General features: G+C 44.2%; 1 protein-coding gene and 1 long non-coding RNA gene across 7 annotated transcripts; both read left to right on the plus strand.

The window, feature by feature from the left end:
• Positions 1 to 8,979: 8,979 nt before the first annotated feature.
• LOC123157903 (defensin Tm-AMP-D1.2) lies at positions 8,980 to 9,707 on the plus strand. Its single transcript, XM_044576097.1, has 2 exons — positions 8,980 to 9,209; positions 9,293 to 9,707. Exons 1-2 carry the CDS (start codon positions 9,137 to 9,139, stop codon positions 9,469 to 9,471), a joined length of 252 nt encoding a protein of 83 aa, XP_044432032.1. The 5' UTR covers positions 8,980 to 9,136; the 3' UTR covers positions 9,472 to 9,707.
• A 359-nt stretch (positions 9,708 to 10,066) lies between these two features.
• On the plus strand, positions 10,067 to 15,278 carry LOC123157904 (uncharacterized). Of its 6 annotated transcripts, XR_006479201.1 has the most exons (9): positions 10,067 to 10,494; positions 11,292 to 11,510; positions 12,062 to 12,395; positions 13,151 to 13,247; positions 13,756 to 13,883; positions 14,003 to 14,081; positions 14,191 to 14,369; positions 14,572 to 14,797; positions 14,927 to 15,278. It is a non-coding gene; the product is annotated as an uncharacterized lncRNA (long non-coding RNA). The 6 variants fall into 6 exon arrangements; XR_006479203.1 differs by lacking the exons at positions 10,067 to 10,494; positions 11,292 to 11,510 and adding an exon at positions 12,761 to 12,821 and having other exon boundaries at positions 12,009 to 12,395; XR_006479198.1 differs by lacking the exon at positions 12,062 to 12,395 and having other exon boundaries at positions 10,085 to 11,510.
• Positions 15,279 to 17,046: the final 1,768 nt, after the last annotated feature.

Below are 17,046 nucleotides of genomic sequence, written 5' to 3' on the forward strand. Positions count from 1 at the left end.
CTCCATACTGATGGACTTTTGGAATCACTTGATTATGAATCACTTGGTACTTGCGAACCATGCCTCATGGGCAAGATGACTAAAACGCCGTTCTCCGGAACTATGAAGCGAGCAATAGATTTATTGGAAATCATACATACTGATGTATGTGGTCCAATGAATATTGAGGCTCACGGCGGGTATCGTTATTTTCTCACCTTCACTGATGATTTAAGTAGATATGGGTATATCTACTTAATGAAACATAAGTCTGAAACATTTGAAAAGTTCAAAGAATTTCAGAGTGAAATTGAATATCATCGTGACAAGAAAATAAAGTTTCTGTGATCTGATCGTGGAGGAGAATATTTGAGTTACGAGTTTGGTCTACATTTAAAACAATGCGGAATAGTTTCACAACTCACGCCACCCGGAACACCACAACGTAATGGTGTGTCCGAATGTTGTAATCGTACTTTACTCGATATGGTGCGATTTATGATGTCTCTTACCGATTCACCGCTATCGTTTTGGGGTTATGCTTTAGAGACAGCCGCATTCACGTTAAATAGGGCACCATCAAAATTCGTTGAGACGACGCCTTATGAACTGTGGTTTGGCAAGAAACCGAAGTTATCGTTTCTTAAAGTTTGGGGCTGCGATGCTTATGTGAAAAAACTTCAACCTGATAAGCTCGAACCCAAATCGGAGAAATGTGTCTTCATAGGATACCCAAAGGAGACTATTGGGTACACCTTCTATCACAGATCTGAAGGCAAGACTTTTCTTGCTAAATTTGGATCCTTTCTAGAGAAGGAGTTTCTCTCGAAAAAAGTGAGTGGGAGGAAAGTAGAACTCGATGAGGTAACTATACCTGCTCCCTTATTGGAAGGTAGTTCATCACAGAAACCGGTTCCTGTGACGTCTACACCAATTAGTGAGGAAGCTAATTATATTGATCATGAAACTTCAGATCAAGTTACTACCGAACCTCGTAGGTCAACTAGAGTAAGATCCACACCAGAGTGGTACGGTAATCCTATTCTGGAGGTCATGTTACTTGACCATGGAGAACCTATGAACTATGAGGCTACGAACTATGAGGAAGCGATGATGAGCCCAGATTCTGCAAAATGGCTTGAGGCCATGAAATCTGAGATGGGGTCCATGTATGAGAACAAAGTGTGGACTTTGGTTGTCTTGCCCGATGATCGGCAAGCCATCAAAAACAAATGGATCTTCAAGAAGAAGATTGACGCTGATGGTAATGTTACTATCTACAAAGCTCGACTTGTTGCGAAAGGTTTTCGACAAGTTCAAGGGGTTGACTACGATGAGACTTTCTCACCCGTAGCGATGCTTAAGTCTGTCTGAATCATGTTAGCAATTGCCGCATTTTATGATTATGACATTTGGCAAATGGATGTAAAAACTGCATTCCTGAATGGATTTCTGGAAGAAGAGTTGTATATGATGCAACCAGAAGGTTTTGTCGATCTGAACGGTGCTAACAAAGTGTGCAAGCTCCAGCGATCCATTTATGGACTGGTGCAAGCCTCTCGGAGTTGGAATAAACGATTTGATAGTGTGATCAAAGCATATGGTTTTATACACACTTTTGGAGAAGCCTGTATTTACAAGAAACTGAGTGGGAGCTCTGTAGCATTTCTGATATTATATGTAGACGACATATTTTTGATTGGAAATGATATAGAATTTCTAGATAGCATGAAAGGATACTTGAATAAAAGTTTTTGAATGAAAGACCTTGGTGAAGCTGCTTATATATTGGGCATCAAGATATATAGAGATAGATCAAGACGCTTAATTGGACTTTCACAAAGCACATACCTTGATAAAGTTTTGAAAAAGTTCAAAATGGATCAAGCAAAGAAAGGGTTCTTGCCTGTATTACAAGGTGTGAAGTTGAGTCAGACTCAATGCCCGACCACTGCAGAAGATAGAGAGAAAATGAAAGATGTTCCCTATGCTTCAACCATAGGCTCTATCATGTATGCAATGTTGTGTACCAGACCTAATGTGTGCCTAGCTATTAGCTTAGTAGGGAGGTACCAAGTAATCCAGAGTGGATCACTGGACAGCGGTCAAGAATATCCTGAAATACCTAAAAAGGACTAAGGATATGTTTCTCGTTTATGGAGGTGACAAAGAGCTAGTTGTAAATGGTTACGTCGATGCAAGCTTTGACACTGATCCGGATGATTCTAAATCGCAAACCGGATACGTGTTTATATTGAATCGTGGAGCTGTCCGTTGGTGCAGTTCTAAACAAAGCGTCGTGGCGGGATCTACATGTGAAGCGGAGTACATAGCTGCTTCGGAAGCAGCAAATGAAGGAGTCTGGATGAAGGAGTTCATATCCAATCTAGGTGTCATACTTAGTGCATCGGGTCCAATGAAAATCTTTTGTGACAATACTGGTGCAATTGCCTTGGCAAAGGAATCCAGATTTCACAAGAAAACCAAGCACATCAAGATACGCTTCAATTCCATCCGGGACCAAGTGCGGGTGGGAGACATAGAGATATGCAAGATACATACGGATCTAAATGTAGCAGACCCATTGACTAAGCCTCTTCCACGAGAAAAAAATGATCAGCACCAAGGCTCCATGGGTGTTAGAATCATTACTGTGTAATCTAGATTATTGACTCTAGTGCAAGTGGGAGACTGAAGGAAATATGCCCTAGAGGCAATAATAAAGTTATTATTTATTCCCTTATTTCATGATAAATGTTTATTATTCATGCTAGAATTGTATTAACTGGAAACTTGATATATGTGTGAATACATAGACAAACATAGTGTCACTAGTATGCCTCTACTTGACTAGCTCGTTTATCAAAGATGGTTGTGTTTCCTAGCCATAGACATGAGTTGTCATTTGATTAACGGGATCACATCATTAGGAGAATGATGTTATTGACTTGACCCATTCCGTTAGCTTAGCACTTGATCGTTTAGTATGTTGCTATTGCTTTCTTCATGACTTATACATGTTCCTACGACTATGAGATTATGCAACTCCCGTTTACCGGAGGAACACTTTGTGTGCTACCAAACGTCACAACGTAACTGGGTGATTATAAAGAAGCTCTACAGGTGTCTCCGAAGGTACATGTTGAGTTGACGTATTTCGAGATTAGGATTTGTCACTCCGATTGTCACAGAGGTATCTCTGGGCCCTCTCGGTAATGCACATCACTATAAGCCTTGCAAGTAATGTAGCTAATGAGTTAGTTGTAGGATGATGCATTACATAACGAGTAAAGAGACTTGCCGGTAACGAGATTGAACTAGGTATTGAGATACCGACGATCGAATCTCGTGCAAGTAACATACCGATGACAAAGGGAACAACGTATGTAGTTATGCGGTTTCACCGATAAAGATCTTCGTAGAATATGTGGGAACCAATATGAGCATCCAGGTTCCGCTATTGGTTATTGACCGGAAACGAGTCTCGGTCATGTCTACATAGTTCTCGAACCCGTAGGGTCCGCACGCTTGAAGTTTGGTGACGATCGGTATTATTAGTTTTTGTGTTTTGATGTACCGAAGGTAGTTCGGAGTCCCAGATATGATCACGGACATGACGAGGAGTCTCTAAATGGTCGAGACGTAAAGATCGGTATATTGGATGACTATGTTTGGACACTAGAATGGTTTCGGAAGGTTTCGGGCATATACCGGAGTACCGGGGGTTACCGGAACCCCCGGGGGGTTTATTGGGCCTCATGAGCCCTAGTGGAGAAGAGGAGGAGCGGCCAGGGCAGGCCGCGTGCCCCCTCCCCCTCTAGTCCGAATAGGACAAGGAGGGGGGCGCCCCCCTTTCTTTCCTCTCCTCTCTCCCTTCCTTTCCCCCTCCTACTCCAACTAGGAAAAGAGGGCGTCCTACTCCCGGTGGGAGTAGGACTCCTCCCTGGCGCACCTCCTCCTGGCCGGCCGCCCCCTCCCCCTTGATCCTTTATATACGGGGGCTGGGGGCACCTCTATACACAACAATTGATCTCTTGATCTCTTAGCCGTGTGCGGTGCCCCCCTCCACCAGATCTCACCACGGTAATATTGTAGCGGTGCTTAGGAGAAGCCCTGCGTCGGTAGCATCATCAACACCGTCAACACGCCATCATGCTAACGGAACTCTCCCGTAAAGCTCTGCTGGATCGGAGTTCGTGGGACGTCATCGAGCTGAACGTGTGCTGAACTCAGAGGTGTCGTACGTTCGGTACTTGATCGGTCGGATCGTGAAGACGTACGACTACATCAACCGCGTTGTGCTAATGCTTCCGCTTTCGGTCTACGAGGGTACGTGGACAACACTCTCCCCTCTTGTTGCTATGCATCACCATGATCTTGCGTGTGCGTAGGAAATTTTTTGAAATTACTACGTTCCCCAGCAATGTCTATGGTCATGAGCCACCTCATTTGCCTTCGAACACAATTTACCATAAGGACACAGTGTAAACGCCAAACTTTTTAATTTTATTTCTGATATTTCTGTTTTTTACATGTATGGCAGCACGTACAACAAATTTGGGGTGATTTTGTGATGGTTGAAAAAATCACTTCATTACGGACGGACTGTTTGGTCTCACTTAAGCCAATTTTTTTAAGAAGGTGATTTTTTCCACCACCTCCAAATCACGTCAACTTTGTAGGAATGATCTCTTTCATAAACATAAACAGAATATGAAGGTTTTCCATTTTTTTTGTATTTTTTTAAATTTATACTATCTCGGTGAACTTCAGTTACATACCTCGGACTTTACCTTAATGGGACAATGCAAACTTCATTATTGTCCAAATTTCTTTCACAGTCATGTATGTGACCATGTAAAAACATCTTGGGGTGATTTGGAGATGGTCCAAAAATAAACATCTGCCATATGCAAAAAAAACCACCTACTAACACAAGATTTTTCACACTGCACGACCTGCATATGACTAGAAACCCAACATATGGGCCAGGATGCGGGCCCATAGAGCATGAATATTTCATGCTAGTAGGCCCCACAGGGCATTGAGGTGACTGGATCAACGATTTGATGTATGGTTGAGAGAGGCTCATGCCCGGTCTCTCTCACCTGCATATATAAGCTGGTGTGCACGCCCCTCGCTTGGTGAGGTGAGATTAAACTCCCACCACCCGTCAGCTCTGCCTGGTGCAGCTCAGCCTTGGACCTAATTTTGTTGGGTAGTCCCACGCTAGCCTCACATGCCTAGTGGACCGCACGTGCATGTAGATGGTTGGCATGGCCCATCTTCTATGCATATTTCTTTTTCCTTTTTTATTTTTCACATTTTCCCTTTTATTAATTATTATAGTTTTAAAATTAAAAAAATTTATGAAAAAAATCCATTTCATACAAAAATCCATTACTTATGAATTCAAATGTTGGTTATATTTCACATTTTTCCCTTTTTATTTTTCACACTTTCACTCATTTCATACAAAAAGACATTACTTCTTATTCCAAATGTTTTTTTTTTGCAATTTAACAACTAGTTTCTTACACTTCTATAATATTTCTTTTTTATTTCTTCCATACATTTGCTACACTCATTTAAAATTCTTTTTAACCATCATTTTTTCACTTATTTGCTACAGTCATTTTGTACACTCCTTTTTTCACTCCAAGATTCACAATTTTCTTAAAATGGTGCTTCATTGTATAATCTATACAGAAGGTAGCATACACCACAAATAAATTCCATGACACACAAATATAGATAGCATTCTAGATTAATATGATATATACCATCTAGTACATCTAAACAAGACATCCAGTTCAGAGACATACTGCATTACCGTAATATACATACTGCATTAGTAGACCAAGTTTCCAACAGTTCACAACCACATGCAGTTTAACAAAAGTAAAACATCATCACATATTGTGATGATGAGTAGCACTTCCAGCTTCTGATGGTCAACATCATGTAGGGCTACTACATGGGAAGTAGAGCCTTCAAGAGGGTAGCATGATGCGCCCTGATCTTGTAGTCCTCCCCACTCTTCAATGCATCACGTGCATGCGACAGAAGGTGCTCAAAGAGCCCATCCCCTGGGCTTTAGCTTGGTACAGTAGGGGCACCGGTACTTCTCCCTCTTGTAGTAGTTTGTTGTTCCCTGGTCCTTGATCTTCTCGACTTCCTTCACTATGAAGGACTCGACGTTCCCGTCATCCACATCATCTCCAGAGTTATACTACACACAAAAATGAATTACATTAATACATTATGCATTCATATAGTAAAACATGTCAAAGGAACTAAATGAACAAACAAAATTTCAACTACGGATTGCCTCATAGACTTCGTCGTCAACAAAGTCTGGGTCATACTGGTCCTTGAACCCAGTCACGGCCAGCTTCCAGTTCTTTCCCACAGGATCCTCCTCCTGCAATATAAAAGTACATCCATTACTAGTAATTACGGAAACCAACTGAAAATTTAACTATACACAAATGTCACATTGATCATATTATCCATAATATGATCCTATTTGCATTTTCCATAGGCATGTGCACAGGTTTCACAACAATGCTAATATAACTACATATGGTGGACAACTTTGTAATTACAGGAAACCTACAGAAAAGAACAATTTAAAGCTACCTAAACATTTTTATTTGGGATAATGAAGCAAAGCTCCAAACTATATTCACATATTGCAGTAGTTAGATAGGTACATCTTAAACTATAAATGCATAGATCTCCAAGTAACATCTTAAATTGCAGTAGTTACCTAAACAACAAATTGATATACTATAAAAGAATCAAGTAACATCTTAAACAATTGATAGGTACATCAAAATTAACGCATTCGTTTTGGGCATATGACATACAAAACCCTATCTTTGTAGCATTGAATCACAAATCTAACAAGCATAGATCTCTATAGCATTCAACTACAAATATAGTAAGCATATATCTCTGTAGCATTCAAGCACAAAGATCCCTATCTCTCATTAACATCTCTTAGCATCTTTGCGCCAATGTAATACAAAAAACCTAATGCAGAAAACCTAATACAGAAAACTCCATCTCTCAAACCTACTAATCTAACCATCTGTACTACCCTACGAATCACAATCAGACCAATGCAACTAACCCTACATTCGAAATATTAGAAGTAACAATGAAATAGACGTAGCTCCTCGACCGCCAGCTCGTCGCTAGCCTGCGCACCTGGATGCACTGCGCCACTCGATGCTGTGACTTCCAGCTCCGGCATGGCCGGAGGCGGAGCCGGCATTTCCCGCACCGCCCTGGATGCCGGCAACGTCCTGCACTGCATCTGCCGCGGTCACCGCGCCCTGCATCTCCAATAGATCTCCGGCTGCAGCGGCGACAGGGCCACGAGCGTCCTTCATCGGACAAAGGGAGGCGATGGAGGTGAGGGAGACGATGCGGTGGGGGAGAGCAAGACGACGCGGTGTGGGCAGGGAGATGATCCGGCGAGGAAGGCGATTGGGGGTGGGGGTGGGGGGGGGGATGCGGCCGGAGGTGGTTCCCCTCCTATTATACGATGGGCCATTTTTTGCATTTTGAGTCGACATGTGCTACCCCACGACCGCGATATGTTGCACACGAAAACAAAACATCCACGTATACGAATACCAGCATACGATCAGTGTACGAACTAACCGGGCCGTACGGGCTCGTCCAGGGCTTGTTCAGGGCTCTACGCACGCGCAAAAAAGACCATCCTGCCTTCTTTCCGAACGTATCGGATCATCTCAGCATACTTGTGTTTCTCCCCTCCGCGTTCGGTCCAAGAGAGCACCGGAGCAGAAACGCCGCTCGCCGGCCGGCCTGTTGTTTAATTTTTTTGTTTGTCTAATAGTAAAACCACCGTTAGAAACCTAGCTACAGCTAGCCGACGGATTAATATTTTTAACTGTTTTCTTACTACTTAGAGCATGATTAATAGCGCCAACTATTGGCTGTATGATATTGCCCTTACAGTCATCACTTATACTCCCTCCATTCCGTAATGTAGTGCACCCGCGTTTTCCGAGATTCAACTTTGATTGTGAATTTAACCAACAAGATCGATTGCGATGGGAGCAAAAATTATACCATGAAATTCGTATTTTCGATATGAATTCATTAATATAATTTTTTTCTCCGCCGCAGTCGGTGTTATTGATTATATTTACGGTCAAAATTGGATGTTGAAAACGCGGGTGCACTATAAACGAATGGGAGTAACTTATAGTCTCGTACAGCCCCTTCCTTGGGTCGCCGATTTTAGCCCGGTGTGTTGGTTTGATGTCGACCACAAGGACAAGGTACTACTGATTCGGAGCGCTATTGAATATACATAGGCCCCGTCTGTTTTATGTGCCTCTCGATCACAGCAAGTGAAGTGACTAGGCTAAGGGGAGGCAGGCAGGTAAAGTATACATAGGCCCCGTCTGTTTGGTTCGTGACTAATTTTACTAAAAATTGTCACATTTAAGGTTAGGCAAGTTTGATCAACTTAGATGAGTGTTTGGTTCAAGCCACACCTTAAACAAGCCATACTAGGGTCTCACATGGCATGCACACAAAAAGTGTGACAAGATTCTCTTAGACTTGTCAATTTGTGGCTCTCAATTTGATGAACTATCATAGGCAAGATTGGCAAAAATATGTGGCAAAGTGTGGCAATTCAAACCTACTCCTTCCATCCCATAATGTAAGACGTTTTTTTGACACTAGTGTAGTGTAGTGAAAAAGAGGGAGTAGAACCAAAGTTGGCGCATGCAAAAGCATCGCCTCGTTGCTCGTGTCGTGAGCATCTACATGCTGCCGACACCTCCACTCACTCCCATGTCGGCACGCATATGATTCGAGTAACTTCTCGGACACCTGCCATGGCAACGTGGGATCACCTACTGTACATGCCCATCCACCACCACTGAGAATCTCACCGATCTTTGTTAAGCAGCCTAAACACCCATCCACCACCACTAATATCTCTCTCTCTATCTGTGCAATGCCTATATAAACCTCTCCTTCGTCTTGCGTTCACTCCACCTTCGCTTTGCTTAGCTAATTAAACACAGCTAGCAGCACGGCGGAGAGCCCGCTCGGTTCTCTAGCATCTCCGGTGAAGCAAGCAAGCAAACAAGAGTAGAGAGTGATGGCGTCCCCTCCCCGCATGGCCGCCGCGCCCGCCATCCTCCTCCTCTTCCTGCTCCTACTCGTCGCCACAGGTACGTCCTTCCCGTCCATGGATAGTGAGCATCTGTACTCACCGGCACTTACTTACTTATTGTGGACTGTGGTTGCATTGCAGAGATGGGGACGACGAAGACGGCGGAGGCCCGGACGTGCGAGTCGCAGAGCCACAAGTTCAAGGGCGCCTGCTTCAGCGACACCAACTGCGCCAGCGTGTGCCGCACCGAGAACTTCCCCCGCGGCCAGTGCAACACGCACCACGTCGAGCGCAAGTGCTACTGCGAGCGGGACTGCTGAGCTAATTCCGTCAGCGGATGGATGCTTGTTCGTGTGTTAGGATGACCAGAAATAAAAGTTGTGTTGCCACTTCATCTGCATGCATGCGTGTATTTAGGTGAAGATCGGTCCGGGATGCATGTGGCTTCTCTGTGTTGTGTTTCAATGTGTTGTGTTGGATTCAGTTAGTGTTGGCTTATCCAGAAATATGAGAGGGAGGGATGCCTGAGCTCTCTCAGCGATTAGAGCTTCTCGGCCGTCCGATCGTTTGCCTGGTGCGCTTTCGTCCGTCCGATCTCGCCGCTGGATCGTCTTGGCCGTCCAATATTTACCACATCGTCTACAGCCGTCGGATATATTTCCCTATGAGCGGTGTCCCGCACGGCCGTGCCACCGCGCGTTATTTTGGTGCCCCGCCGGGGGTATTTTGGTCATTTCCCTCCTGCCTATAGAAGAGGCGCCCGCTACCGTGGGAGAGACCTAGCTCGATTCCCTCTCTCGCCCGCGCCACCCGTTCCCCTCCTTTCCCTCTCTCGATCTCTTCTGCAGCCCTCGCTCCCTTCCTTCCCTTCCCTCGCGCCGCCGCTCTCCTCCCTCGTTGCTCTCTCCGGCCTCATCCGCCACCGCTCCTATGAGCCTCCCTCCTCCCCACGAGATCCCTTCTGCTCGAGTCGCCGAGGAGCACCTTCCCCTCCCCGTCCCCAAAGGCAGCTCCCGCACTCAACCCTAACCCTAGACCGCGCGCCCGCCCACCCCCGCTGCCTCGTGGCTTGAGCCCGCCCGCGCTGATGGAGCCCAAGCAGCTGGCGGCCAACGTCGTCGCCGCCGCCGCCGCCGCCAAGCCGGAGGAGGACAAGGCAGACGAGGAGACGGAGACGGCCGAGGATGAGGAGGACGCGCTGCTGGACCGCCCGCAGGCCCTCATCTCCCGCGTCGTCGAGCAGGAGGCCAACCCCAATCCGTACTTCATCCACTCACGCGGATCCGTTGGCTGCGAGTCCGGGCGCGTCGGATCCGGTGGCCATGGACCTACAGCTCCTCAAGGTTTGGACTTTCTGATTTTCGAATTACATCAAACCTATGTCTAGATTGTATATTACACTGCCCAGCGTTATTACGTTGTCTAGATGGTCACACTTTTAATGTTGAATTGACTTCAGATCTTCAAACAAAGGATTTGCAGCATATATAGATGCATTAATGCCAATCTTTATCACTCTAATACGTATCTACTCCTACCTACTTGAATCTTCTATTCCCAGTTAATTAGAAAATTTGTTATTTGTGGACATCTCCTAAATACGCAAATTAATTTTTATGTTAACGAGCAGTACGTTCTGTTTTCATTTGCGACTTGAAGGTCAGCAACGTAAAGTTTGAATGCATCTGAAGGCATATTCCATCATTGAATATATACTAATATAAAGGCAGGGTTACAATTATGCGCAGGTAGAAAACTCGTCCATCTGAAGAATCACATCCTAATAGGAATAGGGACTATGGATGACATGTTGATAGGAATCTGAGATGATAAAAAATAGCACTCATCCAACTGCTAACTGAATATGCTGGAAATTAGCTCGTAGTGACATATATTATTACTGTAGCATACTGTCCTAGACTTGCATATTCAAAATTAATGCATCTCATGCAGTAGTGCCATTTGTCGACACACCATATGATATATGAATGAAACCATAAAAGTGTATATGAAACTGTATAATCTGGCACTTGGTTTCATGCCTCCAGCAATGTGATGTCCTTTTTATGTTATCATGGCGTATTGATAATTAAATGATGATTCACTCACCCTTGATAATGTCTCCTTCTCTTGAGCTAAGCACATGCTGTCAACATAACGGAACAACATGGAGCTGCAGACATGCACTTGGAGCACAGGTTGACTCGCAGATGCGTCTGCAATCTCCCAAACAAATGAGTAGCACCGTGCAGTCGTGGGCTTGCAGCAGGTTGGCGGGTGAATGGTCATAGCGGGAATATAACGGGCATGTCGACTGCTGCGAGTATTTCATTCAAGTTGACAACTACAGTTGCAAGAGGTGTGTTGTTTACTTGGAGAAATTTTCGAGAAAATCATCAATTTATTTAGCATTAGTTAAATCAGTTTGTCGAGCTGAGCTTTTGATCTTGATGGTAGTGAGAATTCTGATGGTAGAAAAATTCTGCTATTGAGATGGTTCTTCTGTTTTTTCTATACTCCTACAATTCTAATGCAACATTGCTTTTTAGTGCTAAAGTACTAGCTTACATCCTTTCTTTTACCTTTTTCCCTTAAAAAGCCAGGTAGAAGTTCTGTTTAAACACTTGTATATAGAAGACTAAGAAATTCTTTTTGTTCTTCTTGCTGTTGGCTGGTAGCTTTTAGTAGCAATTTGGATAATTCTGTGCATAATATTTTGTTCGATTTTGGGGCATGAAAGGTCAGAGATTCTTTTATGGGTGGATCATGGCCTCCAGAACAATGCACACTATACAGTAGCCTGAGAAAATTGTGGTCGGTGCCTTCATATGGTTGTTAAATTACTGCTCTTTTTCTATACAGTAGCGGCACACTATACAGTAGTCTTATTTCCTCTTGCATCTCCCGAAGGGGCGCCGCCGCCGGTACCGCCGCTGCTCCCCCGCCCAGCAGCGCCATCCTCATATGACCGCACCACCACAGACAGTGGCCACTCGAAAAAACGGGGGCGATGAGGAGGCCAGGACCTTGGCACAGACCCGTGCTCCCAGCACCGGATCCCTCCTCGTCGCAGGGCCAGCCCTCCCGCCGGCTTGGTGGCCCGTGTTTGGGCAGCCGCCGCGGCGTCGTCGTCGGCGGATGCGGTGGCGGGGGACTGCCACGGCTTCCGGCCGTGGGTTCCGGCGATGCCAAGCTGTAGATCTGAGCCGCCGTCTCCATTTCATTTCGTCCATGTTTCGATCTGGTACCTCCACTCCTCACCACCTCTCCCCCTCTCATCCACCCGCCCAGCTCCTCCACTTTAAGATGCAGATTGAAAGCCATCAGGCGCTTTGACTTCTAGGGAGCGTTCATGTGTTGCACTGATGCCTATGGTCTGTTAAACATCACGGTATTCCTGTCTAATGGAATAAACAGGATAGTAATCTTGAACAAATGCTATACACAGACTCGCTGTATGCCTCATATGCTTCGCCTTTACTGCTTAATCTCTCACAAGTGACCTCTGCTGCTCATACTTTTGCCTACTTAATGCATGCATAAGTCTACAATTCTTTGTGTATATAGTGAAATGGGTGTATGACAGGTTCTTTGTTTTCAATTTTGTAGCTTAGGCACTGGGATCTTCTTTGAAGTAATTGAAGCTATCCTAATTGACAAACTAAATTCAGTGGGTTATACTGAGAATCGATACTCTGCTCAGTTGTATTTTTACTGAAACATGGCATGTTGTTTTTGTTACTCGTACCAAGGTTCAGGACCTTGATGAGTTGGCTGATGATCCATGTAGTTTTGACTTACCATGATCTGAATATGTATGTCAGTATACATGATTAAGTAATGGCTAAATGACTGTGATGTGTATGTCATCTTTAATTGAATTTAGATGCTTATTCAATCTGAATTTAAATGTTTTATCATTCGCCAGGTCTTTGCTTGTGATTTCTTGTGCTGTAAACTGTAATTAATCATCTTTACCTGTTGTCTATTATCCTACAGCTGGGCTCATGCACTTGGAATTCTTTGCCACCTGATAATTAGTGAAGGTAGTATATCTCTGGATCGTAATTGGAGTGCCAACTCTTCTAACAGCTGGGTGAGAAATTAATGCTTAATTATCATTTATTTAACTTTATGCTAACACATTAGATTATCTGGTGAAGCACATGTTTCATCTTGCATTCCCTACCTGTACAGACTATAGACGGACAATACATTAGCTCTAATCTCAGACACTGATTAATTAACTATATTACTAATCAAATAGTCTGCTGTTTACTGGGAGCTGCTAATACTACTGGCTTACTCTTTGGAACCTTCGGTTGATCTATACATGTGTAGCTAGCTGCTTTTCTCCATGGCGCATTTCGTGTAGATACGTAGAGATGTTGATTAGTAAATGCATGCAAACTGAATTCTGTATTAGTTTCCAGCCAGTAGCATCACTGAAACGACGGTTCTTCTCTATGCGAGTTAAACGGATTGCTTGGGTGAGATTTTGTTAGGATAATCTCAGAGGTTGCTAGCAATCAGTAGAGTTACTCATAGTACTAATACATGTGCAAGTTTTCTTTAATTAATTTTGGTGCTTCTCCTGATTGAAGATGGCCGTGACCAATATCAGAACTTCAAAACCCCATTAAACATTGTTGGTATGAATTGGGCTTGGAAAATACTCGATCGAGCAGCTCCTTTGTTCTACATTTTGGTTCAGCCTTACACACTTCACCAGGTATATGAATTTATTTAGATGTATGTAGATACTTAGGTGTACAGGGACCCACTGTATTCCTTTTCTTTTTGTAACCTCACATTGAAATATCTAACTTTTTGTATAATGGATCTTTTCAGAGAATTGCCACCGCACCTAAAAAACAATACTTTCAATTGTATAAAGAAATCCATGTATGTGTGACAACCTTTACACGAGGTAACACACTGATCTGCTTTGCTTCACATGTTATCGTCCCTGTGCCTACATTTTCCAATCTGATGTGCTATTACCGCACGTGTGACGATGGTCGTTTGTGCTGAGGCAGGAGGGCAACAGCGTCGACATGGCGATCGAGTCACTCCTGAATGCGGAGAAGCAGTGTTGCCTGGCTGGCGATGTGGCCAGCACTAGGAAGGACATCGTCGAGCTCTCTTTCAAGGATGGCGCCTGGAAGACGCTTAACTACCATATCGTTCTCCTCTCTAAGAGGAGGGGCCAGCTCAAGTAGGTACAGCTAGCCCACCACAGCTCGCTCCTCCTCCCCCCCTTCCTGCTTTTGTCGTGACCATGGAAATCAATTATCCTCTGGATTGACTATGCCTTGCTTACCTTGCATTGGGCTCATTTTGCTGATTGGTCGAGGGCTCGATCCGCTGCTGACCCAACGCACACACATGCTCACCTGTTTGTCTCTGTGCCCGTGCAGAGAATGGCGTCATCGGGGAGGACGGCAGTGGCGTGCCCGTGTTCGCGGAGTACACCCTCGACGAGCTACACGCCTCCACCGATGGCTTCGCAACGGACCACATCATCTTCGAGCACTGCGAGAAGGAGCCTAATGCCGTCTACCACGGACCCTCTTCAGCTCTGGCACCACCGTCGCCATCAAGCGCTTCGACCGCTCCGCCTGGCCTGACGCACGCCAGTTCGTGGTTCGTGCCCCTTGCTTTGGTTTGCTTTGCTTCACGGGGGTGGATCGTCACCTCGTATGCACCATCGTTCGACTGGCCTCTGCTGCGGAGTCTGAACTGAATTTTGCTGACATTTTTTTGGATGCACAGGAGGAGGCTAGGGCAGTTGGGCTGTTGCAGAGCGGTCGCTTGTCCAACCTCATGGGATGATGCTACGAGGGTGGCGAGCGGCTGCTCGTTGCTGAGTTCATGACGCATGATACCTTGGCAGCTGTGATTCGTAGTGTGGTTAGGGTTTGTTAAGTTTACTAGCTCCTTCATTGATGATGGGTGGCCGGTGGTGCTTTTCTGCCGAGAATTTAAAAAATAACTTATTCCCTGTGTCATGCGGTTTATGCATCTCCTGCCTATTTCTCTGTTTCAGATAATGGTCATGTTTACACTCGAGTGTGTGATTTATGGAGGGGAGGTGCAGTCTATCTGAATATTCAATTCATGCTTTGATCATGAGTATAGAACATTCAAAATTAGCAAAAGCAATTATGCATAGCAGCATTGTCAATCTTGTTGGCTATGAAACTGCATGTTTGTTGTTGCGGTATGGAAATTTACCATGCTGCGGCAATGGGGGTAAACTCTTACGGTGAGGTTTTTTTGTGTACCTGAAGTCCGGAGATAAAGGTAGGGTACCTGAGGTGAGTCTTCTGCCCTTCCATGTTTTATTTTTTTGCGTGTCTTGAATTTTGTATTTAATCAATGTGAATTGTTCCATAACAATTGCCCTGTTTTGATTACTGTGATCGTTATTTACTGCTTTTGATGGTCACTACAAAACTCGCCCTTTTTAGACAGGTGCATCACTTGTTTGATACATTTTACATCCAGGCTATGATGTGTTGGGCTCTTTGTTAGCCATGTTTTGCTCAACTTTTTTTGAAGGAAATTGCCGCATCGAAACCAAGATTTCCTTTTGTTGATGGCACCATAAGGTTGTATTACTTTGAACACGTTTAGTTTGTACAAAGCTTCCTTTTGATGGCTTGAAACATGTCACTAAATCCAGTTGAATGAAGACACTTATTAGTATGCTTAGTAGCTATGACTCGGTAGTTGTCTCTCCTATCCTGCTCTTATTACCCCCTCTCCTATTATAGCGCTTTTGGTACCGAAGTTCATGTCGAGTGGCTGTGCTTTTGGTTTCAAACTTACTATAAAATTGATCATGCCTTATAGTGTGACGCCGATAATGAGCATCACTATGCCTCGCTTTCATCACAATTGAATGTTTCTTCTTCACTGTATTGTTATCATGTATGAATGCATATGCCGTACCTGGATTACATGAATGCATATGTTGTACATGTATTAATACTAACTTTGCATTACCCGCTTGATCAAAACGTTGTGACCGGCACCCTCGCGCCAAGGCGCGATCCCGATCTAGTGAGACATGCACGGGAGGTACCGTGCATAGGTGAGCACTTAATGCTTTTGGGTGGGATCCATGCCACTTTTTCCTCTAAAAGGTTTGATATATTTTTTTTATCTCTATACTCTCATATTCATTGAGTGTTGTGTCAATGCTATATATATATACGCGCGCGCGCACACACACACACACACACTAATTACAGACTCCAAAGAAATTCTCACGTTAATTAGAATTTACGGACCGTTAATCTGATGGGATCAAATTATTATGATGTAGATCTTTCGTTAGGTTTTTCATCACATTAAACCATGACATATATCCACATCCGTAGGATGACTAGCATTGTATCCCTTAAAAAAACTCACCAGCAACCATGATCTATCTACATCCGTAGAATGACCTAGCTTAAACCAGTATATCGTCGAAAAAACAACGGCATACCTGTAACAGCCATGTGCGACAGGAGGACTCCTATGCTTATTCTCCATTATTCCTAAAAATAATAAAAAACCGATCTGCTATTACCCTGCCTGCCCCCAATTGATTCGTGTGTATACGCATTTATTTCTTGACAACAAAGTTTATTCCTTTTTTTTTCATGCGTGCAGTTTATCCCTAATTTTTCTCCCCCAATTTTAACAGTTGGGTCCGGTCTCTAATCTCTCTCTTCTATTTAATCTCTCCATCCCTGAATTAAGGTTGGACGGTTGTGTGTAGGGTAATCTTGTCAGGACCAGAGTCCCTCTGTGCTGAATTTAAGCACGAACTAGTAGGTTTCAGACAAGAATTTGGGCGAATTTAGCTAGGGTTTTCATTGCAAGAGGAAGGGAAAGTAGTA

This window comes from Triticum aestivum, chromosome 7B (genome assembly GCF_018294505.1).
Source record: "Triticum aestivum cultivar Chinese Spring chromosome 7B, IWGSC CS RefSeq v2.1, whole genome shotgun sequence".
NCBI lineage: Eukaryota > Viridiplantae > Streptophyta > Magnoliopsida > Poales > Poaceae > Triticum > Triticum aestivum.